We start from the raw sequence: 10,786 nt of genomic DNA, 5'->3' as shown, positions 1-10,786 counted from the left end.
TCCCCAGGGTCACGTGCTGGCGTGTTGGCACGTCCCACTGTGACACCACACTGGGACAAATCACCCTGCTCTCAATCACACACTCACTACCCACCAATTAAACGCGTTTACAGCAAAGCCTTCCGATTGCCATCCAATGTCAAGTTCCACACAATTAACATTTCAATTTAAAATTACAGTACTGAAAAATTGCACGTTTACGTCTTTACAAAGTATACCAAGTGCAGGAACATAGCGACTAATTAACACAAATTGTTGTTGTAGACGGAGACGCGTGACTATCACACTCGCACGCACACATCCCGCGTTTGCGCATCAGGCAAATCTAAATATACTCTTTGCGTTTCACGTGGCCCAGATTCTACACCAGGTGAGCTTAGTCCAGCCCGGTCTACACCAGGTGAGGTTTAACCAGCCCATTCTACACCAGGTGAGGCTAAACCAGCCCGTATACATGGCCCAGATTCTACACCAGGTGAGGCTAAGCCAGCCCATTCTACACCAGGTGAGGCCAAACCAGCCCGTATACGTGGCCCATATTCTACACCAGGTGAGGCTAAACCAGCCAATTCTACACCAGGTGAGGTTTAACCAGCCCATTCTACACCAGGTGAGGCTAAACCTGCCCGTATACGTGGCCCAGATTCTACACCAGGTGAGGCTAAGCCAGCCCAGTCTACACCAGGTGAGGTTTAACCAGCCCATTCTACACCAGGTGAGGCTAAACCAGCCCGTATACGTGGCCCAGATTCTACACCAGGTGAGGCTAAACCAGCCAATTCTACACCAGGTGAGGTTTAACCAGCCCATTCTACACCAGGTGAGGCTAAACCTGCCCGTATACGTGGCCCAGATTCTACACCAGGTGAGGCTAAGCCAGCACCTTCCGACAGCCTAACTTGCGGCCCAGCCTGCTCTCAATGTCAACGTCACGGCGAGTGCCCAACTTGAGGATCGTTTTTTAACAAAAGTGATGTCCAAAATGTGGATACCTCATTTCTTCCCAGGAACGTTTTAATAAACTGAGACTGAATCGTGTCAACTCATGGACTGTGGCGAAGCCCTCGCAGAACCGTGAGTCCATGGTGAGTGATGTTTGTGTATAATAATAATAATAATGTGTGTGTGTGAATAATGATGTGTGTTTGTGTATGTAAAATATATATGTACTCAGGTCACCAGGTATATTCACACTGCGCTGTATTGTAGATGTGAAATAAGGAAAGAAGAAACAACACAGTCCCTGCTACAACGCGATCAAGACAGAGGCTTTAGGTTTCATTAACTCGCCCTCCAAGGCCCGGTCGAGTTCGTATGACCACATGGAGTGACTGCGTTCTGTGTTTTACAGCGAGCGATTCACGTGGGAAACTAATGGAATTGTTCACTTACGCTGTGTATACGACCAGCCGCTCGCCTTATAATTAGAGCCATATCATAAACCGTAGTCTTAGCCCAACCATAAACGTTGCATTTGCCACATTCCAAAGCATAACTCGACTCCATGAATCCGAGGCACAACTTTGCTTGAACCCAGCAGCGAGCCCTGTATTCATGAACGCCAACACTCACCATGACTGCGCCCCTAGCCTCCTCCTCCTCCTCTTGACAATCAGTTCCCATTGTATGTATGTACAGTGTGTTGAACTTCTTTCGCACCGCACGTAGCCAACCGTGCTAATCAGAGGGATGAACCCCATGCGTCAATGTACACGCAATGCCAAAGTGCTCGCTCACCAGGTGTGGGTTCGCACACCTCCCCTGCTCACCAGTAGCGAGGAGTGCAGGCCAAACGAAAGTGAGATTGCCTTCCCATGTACTTAACCTAACTACCTGAGTTTGATTCCCAGCCACGGCTAACACCAGCGACGCATGATATCAGAAGCCATCCTGGTCGCACCCCACTTCACCAAGCCGGATTGACCAGCGTGGTGAAGTATGGTCAAACAAACTTCATAACCGAAAGGTATTGAGAGGCCTTCATCTAGCAGTGGATCGACAAAGGACTGTACAATGATATGGCAACGGTGCAGGCAAGTTGGAGGAAAAGGGAAGCGAATGAGCTTTTAGCTGAGCTCTCCTGCGCTCTTGGGAATGTCAGCTGCTGGGTCGGGTGACATCACTAAATAATGAACACAAGTCCCCGTGCGCCTGTTACTCTACACGGCCAGATGTGAACGCGCCTCACTCGAACACATCAATGCACCAATCTCTCCTGCAGGTTACACTCAGCCGCATGGGACACAGAGTATTTCTGTCTCTCCATCAGTGGCACGTGCCTGCCACCACACGTGTAGCAGTAGGCCTGTATGAAGCGAGGTAACGATCCCCCGCTGAAGCCGCACGCTGCTGGAGGCAAGTGCTATGGAAGAGCACCAGTTAAGGCGCTTCGGTGTGGCCAGCGCCACTCGACGGCCGCCTCTGTCTCCCTACGGAACCAAAGTTTACACACCGCGCCGGCTACTCATTGGGTCGACCGATGCTAAGGCTGACCACTGATGTTAGCCGTGGCTGCGAATCAAGCCCTGGACTGCTGGGCTTGTAGGACCTTGCGAACCGCTGCAGCATCGGCTCCATACGTAAAAAAAGACAAAGATCCCCCGTATAGCCTTAACAGATTGTTGGTGCAGGTGCTGTTAGCGAGACCTTGTGAAGGCCAGCTCGGCACACGTGGGGGTGGGTGGCCAGCACCACGCTCCGCCGTCTTTGTTGATGTCTGCGCACCGCACCAGGTACTCATTTCAGGCCCAGTCGACCTGTAATAGTGGTATATATATAGGTTTAAAATAGTTATACATGTTTGTATCTGTCTCATATATATCCCAATGTCTTTACCTCCAATAAGCCTCAATACAGGGTTCCAGTGTCAGAATGTGTCCACGCGTGCATGTGCCAGCTGTTGACGCACATGTAACGCGTGCGAATAATGGCAGGAGTTACTCTGCCAAAACAAACTGCTGTATACTTGGTTCAAACGTGTAAATACTGTGTTTGTGCCTGCGCGTGCATTTGTTTGCGTGTGCCGCTTGCCCTGACCTAGAAAGTCAAATGCTACACGGCGCAGCCTCCGTGCTCCATTGGGCAAGACGAAGGGATGACGCAGCCAGATCAACGGCGACCAGAGCCTGCGCGAATGTGCGAGGCGACATTCCACCGCCTCCCTCTGCTGAGTAGCGCAACGCGCTCGGCGGAGCAACGCACCATCGGAGCCCTGAAAGCAGCTCCGAGCGACAGCCCCGGCTCAAGCAGAGACCCCGCGGCGGGTGCCACGCGGGCTGCGTGGCCAATACGCCGGGGACTCGGCTCATGTCTGCGCTAACAATTAAAAGCATATTTACACAAAATAAAGCATTTAGATCGAACGTCAATTTTTCCAAGAGCATACACAAGTGCATGGAAGGTAGGCAGCCAGTATAGCAAGTATGTTGCTGATTTGAAGAATGCGTAGGATATATCCTGGCACTCAGGATTATTTACTTATGCGAATACAAATTTCAAAACGGAATAAGTAATGCGTCTAATGCAGGTGCCTCCAGAAAACGAGCCACGAGACTCAGGAAGGCTTTGCGAATGAGTTAAGTGAAGCGGTGCGGTCATATACCCGAGTAAGCAAGCTGCGTTGTCATCAAGAAGCGAATCAGGTTCATGCACAGGCATTTTCATGAGACCATCACCATCATCATGAACCATTGTCTCCCCTCAGTCTCCACCATCCACCATACAATGCCACGATCCATGTTGTTCACAGGTGTCCCTCTGCTCCGGGGCTCCATAATAGTACCGAACAACGTACGACGTCCTAGAGGTGGCGTACGTTCGGTTCAAGAGAAGCCTTGTCGTAGTTCCGAATAAATAAGAGACTTACGACATTGGGAATTCATACAGTGACAATCGTAGCGCGCCGGACTTGTGCCAAATTGTAAGAGCATGTTCTGTCGTCCTCTGCCAGAACTCCCCTGCAAGAGGCAAATAAATAAATAAATCTCACTTCGTTGAGTTTCCCTATAGACGCCCTGGCGGGACAAAAATATTTAGATATTCAAGGTATATACAGAGGCCATACATTTCTGTCCAGTGTTTGGATAAACACCATCACCGCTCTCTAAATCGCTGGCGCAAAAACAGCTATAAAAATAGACATTAGCCCTCCTCTTGTGCGTGACTTCAACACGACAGAGGGATTGTCCACCCACACAGTGACCTCCAATCGAGACCCAGAGACAGATTCACAGAGACAGATACACAGAGACAGATACACAGAGACAGATACACAGAGACAGATACACAGAGACAGATTCACAGAGACAGATACACAGAGACAGATACACAGAGACAGATACACAGAGACAGATACACAGAAACAGATACACAGTCACAATTAAAACGCCAAGTGAGAGAGAGACAGAGATGAAGATTTACAGGCACGTAAAGATTAGACTTTGTGGCATACATAGGACCAATGCGCACTAAGAGACGAAAATATACACAAAGACTCACATAGAGACAGAGAGACACAGTGACATGGGGCAGTGATGTTCTTCGTCTCGAGGTTCTCTTCACTAACCACTCACCGCTGCATTTAATCGCTTTCTGCAAAGAAAACGGCAGATGTTAAAGACTCAGCATGGCGATTGTTTCACTAATTGACCAATTAATCGACTCGTTGACTGTCAGCATGCTTCATCGCGCTTCGCTTCCCCCGGGCCGCAGACCTCGGGAACAGCAGCGCGCAACTTCGTCTTGGTTGAGTCTTCACGTGCGTGGGCCGCTTGCCTATTACATACAACACCCTCCCATAAGACACCCTCTCATACACCACGTGGCTGTGAAGTTGATTTCTACAAACACCAGCTCACCGTGTAAGCGTGGGCGCAATCAGGCAAGATCAGAATTATCTCTCTTAATGTAAACATTGCTAGCTGTGCGAGACGTGGGACGTGCAATAAAAAGTTAAATGCGGCCCCCAAATATCCAACTAATCCTTCCGTGTCTATGCTGTCCCCAATGAATTATGGGGCTCACAGAGGATGCGTATCTGAGTCGTGAGCAGCATCCCTAATCCGTTGGACACGGAGTCGGCATTGGCTCCTGTTTCCAGGTTGAGGAGGCTCCAACTCCTGTCCTGGTTTCGTAGTCTCGGGCGGACTCGTGGAAGGATAGCACACTTCACCCAGGGCGGCATTGGTAGCCTCCTCAAATCTCATGCCACGATGGGTTTCGGTATTTATTTAGAGATGCGTCTCGGAAGGGTTGGGGCAATGTGGCGGAGAGGCGGGACGCACAAATTCCTCTTCTACCTCGAAGCTCACGTTGCGGTTCAAGCGCGAGATCATGATGAGCTTCTCCTTGTTGGAGTACTGCCGCTTCATGGGCCGGTAGGAGGAGGGAGACGAGGTGGGGGACGAGGCAGGAGGCGAGGACGCGGCGGAGGAGGCGATTTTCGGCTGCTCCGAGGGCTCCGCACCCGAGCCGACGCGAAGTGGCGGCACCACGTCTTCCTTCTCAACGTCCACGTCTCCCCCTTCCCCGTAAGGAGACGCATCCGGGACAGATTCAGGTCCATCTGTGGCCACGGGGGAACCTTCCGTCTGTCCCTGTGCGCCGGAGGCAATGCTAACGTCCACGAGAGACAAGGACCTGGCTCTCTCTCGGTCCCCATCAGCGCCTCCGCCCTCCGCCGTCGCGTCGGAGCGATGCGGAGGCGCGACGGCGAGGTCACCGGCGTCATCGATGACGCAGTTGTTGAGCTTGATGACGGGAAGCGTGAACGCGGTGATGGACGAGGACACGATGGAAGTGGCTCGACACGGAGCTTTGGACGCCTTGCTGGAGAGGCCCTTCTCCTCGCGGGGGCTGCGGGGGCTGCGCGGGCTGCGGGGACAGGTCTCCGAGTGGATGGTGTAGAGTGAGCCAGAGCGGCCGCCGCGGAACGGAGCGCCCAGGATGCCCAAGGGGTCTCCGTGGCGGAGGTCGTCGCACAGATCCGCTGAAAACTTTGGGTCGCTGATAGCGCACGGCAGGGTGAGGAGCATGCTGGCCGTGAGCCGCGCCGCGCACTGAGCATCGTAGCAGCGAGCGATTTGGTCGGCGCCCTGTCGTCCCGCGAGGCCGTTGACTTGGCCGCGAGATGGCGCCGCGGCCCCCTTGGCGCCGCGGTGGTTGTGGTGGTGGTGGTGCGTGTCGATGATGGCCGAGTAGATGTCACGCAAGTGGATGACCTTGGTCTCACGGTCGCGGTTTTCGTAGAGGGCCGCGATGCCGCAGATGAAGATGAAGATGCCGATGCCCATGGTGAGCGGCCCCAGCACTTTCATGCGGTACGAGTGAAGCTGCGCGGCCAGAAAGCCCTGCTCGGGGCCAGAGGTGCGGCCTGGGGTCGCGGACGAGGTCACGTTGGGGCTGGGCGCAGCCTCCCCGGTGCCGTTGTGCCGCTCGGTCACGGAGGTGGCGTTGCCGGCGGCGGAGGATGAGGTTGAAGAGGAGGAAGCGGTCGATGCGGTCGTGGGGCTGGAGGAGAGGGCACGGGTCACGCTGCCCTTAGGCCAATAGCCAATGGCGGCCATGGCCACGCCGACCACCAAGATGAGGACCCCGAAGGCGGTGAACACCCCCGAGAAGCTGAGGACGCGCACCTTGCCCTTCACCACCACCACGTCCGGGTCGTACTTTCTCCGCCGGCCACGGCCGCGGCCGCGGCCTCGCAGGTGGCGCTTGGAGCCTTCAGGCTGTGCGGCGCCCCCGCCACCTCCTCCTCCTCCCTGGCTCCGATTCCGGGAGCTGAATCCGCGGAGCAGTGCCCCGGCCGCGGACATCACCGCGGGGCGAGCCGAGCACCTGGGGGGAGAGCGCGGCGGCTGAGCGAGCCGTTCCCCAAACCCGCGGCGCCGCCGCTCTGTGCGGCCCCAACCCTCTCTGTCAGTGCTCACGTGCGCGCCTCGGGTTAGCCTCGTACTGTTCGGCACAACATCCGACGCTGGGAGCTCCATGACCCAGCAATAGTTCTGAGAGTGAAGCATACGAACCACGGAACCCTACAAAGTGGCAGCCTTCTCTGTTAAAATACAAATTCAGTCCTTGCACGCTATACGTGCCGGATGGTTGCTAAACATGTTCCAATACTAATTTTAGAACTTTCGTGACTGCAGGAATTATTATTTGGTTCTTTCGGTTAAGTCACGTCTAAAGATAAAATAATAAATTAAATGAAATAATAGAATACGACGTTTCGATTGCAACACAAGCAATCATCATCAGGTATAATGAAATAGCGACATAAAATCTAACCAGAAAACTATAGACAGACATATTAGCAGACAGATATCACCAAGATACATAGAGAGAGCAACACAGGTAACAGAGAGAGGTGGTCGTCTCTGTGGGGTGGCCTTAAATAGACAGAGGAGGGCGGACGCAGAGAGAGGGAGGGGGGTTAGAGAAAAAATTAGCATATCAATGAGTGGACAACAAAACGTGGTACTGCAAGTGCGATGACACGGCAAGCAAGCCTGAAAATCAGGAGAAGGACACACTAAAATTAAATAACCTAGTAAAATATCGAAATGTAATGTAATACAACAGAGAGGGTCGGTCAACACACAATTAACGCATAGCCTGGTTGATTACGTATTTCAAAGATTGCTAAGTTAGAATTTAAGTGTGAACATTCCAAAAAGAGGACACAGGCAGAGAGAACAAGTAGTCAGAGAGAGAGAAAAAAGAAGATAAGTTTAAAACTTCCCCGTAGAAGTGGTTCAATCTTAATTTTAGAACTGTGTTGACCGACCCTCTGTGTTGTATTACATTACATTTCGATATTTTACTAGGTTATTTAATTTTAGTGTGTCCTTCTCCTGATTTTCAGGCTTGCTTGCCGTGTCATCGCACTTGCAGCACCACGTTTTGTTGTCCACTCATTGATATGCTAATTTTTTCTCTAACCCCCCTCCCTCTCTCTGCGTCCGCCCTCCTCTGTCTATTTAAGGCCACCCCACAGAGACGACCACCTCTCTCTGTTACCTGTGTTGCTCTCTCTATGTATCTTGGTGATATCTGTCTGCTAATATGTCTGTCTATAGTTTTCTGGTTAGATTTTATGTCGCTATTTCATTATACCTGATGATGATTGCTTGTGTTGCAATCGAAACGTCGTATTCTATTATTTAATTTAATTTATTATTTTATCTTTAGACGTGACTTAACCGAAAGAACCAAATAATAATGTTCCAATACACCGAGAATAAGACAAACGGCGGCTGTTGGGAGTGCTCTTATTCTGGACTCGCTTTGCTATGTGGGACTCATGTGGCAATCATGAGGCGTGTGCGGTGCGTAATGATGCAAGGATCGGAACCCAAGGGGAGTCGGGTTACAATTGGTGCGAGGGCTCACGCTTGTGGAACCTGGCCTAGAAGGTGATGTCACCTGTTCTATGGAATTAGTGATCCCCTGTTGTTGTAACAAGGAACGGGGTGAGTAAGGGAGATCATAATAACTGCGGAAGAGCTCTCAACCGGCACCCTAGGGGGATGTGTTCGTATCTGGGTTTCAACCGATTGCGATTCAGCCGTGTTCTCGAGTGTCGCGAGGGGGCAGTGTCAGCTCTGTCTCGAGCGACCAAGAGAACGGCCACGTTGCATTTTACAATTTGGGTCATGCCATCTCTGCAGATGGCAGCATGTGGGTTCGAGTGGCAAGCAGTCTCTGCCGGGCATACACAAGGACTGTCCCTCGCATGGCCTACTCAACTCGCTCGGCGACTCCGGGGACATTCTCTGACTCAGAGTGGTGCACTGCTCTCTGCATTGAGATGTCTTCATCTCTTGACATGACGCACAACTGTTTGTGGCTCCTGCAATAGGAATGTGGAACTTGCACCACTGCCTCAGGGCTGTCATCAGAGATAAGCGCCGCTCCACGCATTATCTTAGTTTATATGGCCACATCTTGCGGATGACAATCAATTAAATCGAACCCAGTCCGGGGTTTCGTTGGTGCTTGTGCCAGGCTAGGTGCACCCTGAAGCCATGTAGAGTAACGAATGTTTGAATGCTCACTGGCAGGAAGTCAGTGACCAAACCCATGTGTTATGGGTTAGCTGATCATTGAGTGGCAAATGTACCATTTTGTTGTTTGTGTTTTATACCTGAAGCTCTGTTCATTGTTGTGAGCATCACTCCACTGCTACCCCCACGGACTCGATCCCATCATTGCTCCCGCACCGAGATAAAAAAAACGTGATGATAAATACACGCAGTTCTAATCATCATTCACCATGGTCTATCCACGGTCAGCTCACAGACATCGCCTCGACGTTGAAGGGGCTGCGGCGTCTTGTTTTATTCTGGGTTAAAATGTCTGTACCGACTGCCGCACGCAATGAGGTCGAGAGGCGGAGAAGGGTCATGTCAGCATCGCGGTATTTGTGCGCGCTATATACCGGATATCGTCATCACTGTTAGAGGGAGAGAAGAGAGGTGGAGTGATGAGAGAGGGACAGTGCCAGAGACAGGCAGAGGAGGGATCGCGAGAGGAAGGCGCGAGAGAAGCGACAGAATGGAGAGTGGGAGCGGGGAGGGGAGCATAGGAACAGAAGGAGATGGGAGAAGCACACACAGGGGACGTGGAGAGGATGGAAGGAGACGAGGGATACGATGAGTGTTATGAGCGGGATAGAAGAGAGGTAGAGAGGAGAGATGGAGGGAGAGACAGGAGGAGAGACATGGGGAGGAGGGAGCGAGATATTGATCATGATGTGTTGGTTTTTTAAGAGACCTCCCTTCTTTACACATTAAAAAAGGGACCCCTCCAGTGGCAGCTGTCCCTGTGGGCACAAGGCGACTCAACACCAAATCTGCAAATGTGCAATAGTCAACCAGTAGGGGGCAATGATCACTACGTATAGTCCCAATTGAGTAATTCTCTAATTTGGCAAAATTGAACCCGGACGCCGGCACACAATGGGTCTTTGACGTCCGCTGTGAAGCACGCGGCGCGTGGAGTCACTGCGGTGAATGCGCACGGCGGCGTCAATCAGTGGGCCGCTGGATTCGCACCAACAAGTGGCTAACGCGCTATCCCTATACGTATGGTACGTGTTGAACTTCTTTCGCACCGCACGTAGCCAACCGAGATAATCGGCATTGCCCTGAGAGGGAGAGAGACGGGAAGAGGGACAGGTAGATGAGAGGGAGAGAGAGAGAGGGGCGGGGTGCGATCGAGCCGCGTGCCGCCGAGAGGTCCGCGAGGCGCTGAATTGGGTGGCGATCATCAACGCGATGATCGCGATCATCGCGATGATCGCGATGATTTAAGGCGCTTAGCGTGACGGACCACCGGTCACACGCACACAGCCACGCATCGATCCTCGCTTCGCCAGTGCTGTTAGCGTTCACCTATTAAGGTTGAACGGCACACAAGGGGTTCGTGTGGGTGACACCACTCCCGACCGCCTTTGTATCCCTTGTGCTGATGTTTATATACCGCATTAGGTACTCGGGTATAGAGGTATATAGAAATACATACAAACAAATACAGATAACCCGCATAGCCAAAACAGACTGTTGGGACGAGTACGATACACGAGGGGGTGGGTGGCCAGAACATCGTCTAGCTGCCTTTGCCTCTCTAGTGGCGATATGTTAAAACATCACACCAGGCAAACATTTGAAGGCTGAGTCGACCTTGAAGAGACCCAGGACCGGTTCATATAATCGTCCCTGGTGTTGGCCGTGAACGGGAATCCAATTCGGGTCGCCGGTTTCGTGATAACCACTGCAGCACTGGTCCC

The 10,786-nt window shown here is 52.1% G+C and overlaps 1 protein-coding gene across 1 annotated transcript; it reads right to left on the bottom strand.

Moving 5' to 3' along the window:
- Positions 1–608: 608 nt before the first annotated feature.
- Positions 609–6,954, bottom strand: LOC144733117 (transmembrane protein 200A-like). The gene has a single exon (XM_078614884.1). The coding sequence runs from the start codon at positions 6,810–6,812 to the stop codon at positions 5,229–5,231; it is 1,584 nt and encodes a 527-aa protein (XP_078471010.1). The 5' UTR covers positions 6,813–6,954; the 3' UTR covers positions 609–5,228.
- Between the last annotated feature and the right edge of the window lie 3,832 nt (positions 6,955–10,786).

The sequence above is a fragment of the Lampetra planeri genome, chromosome 2, assembly GCF_965212315.1.
Source record: "Lampetra planeri chromosome 2, kcLamPlan1.2.h2, whole genome shotgun sequence".
NCBI classification, from domain to species: domain Eukaryota; kingdom Metazoa; phylum Chordata; class Hyperoartia; order Petromyzontiformes; family Petromyzontidae; genus Lampetra; species Lampetra planeri.
This window is presented reverse-complemented; position numbering and strand designations above follow the sequence as displayed.

Bases quoted from the DNA above. Each gene is read 5' to 3' on its own strand.
- LOC144733117 (XM_078614884.1), bottom strand. From the start codon at position 6,812: ATGTCCGCGGCCGGGGCACTGCTCCGCGGATTCAGCTCCCGGAATCGG.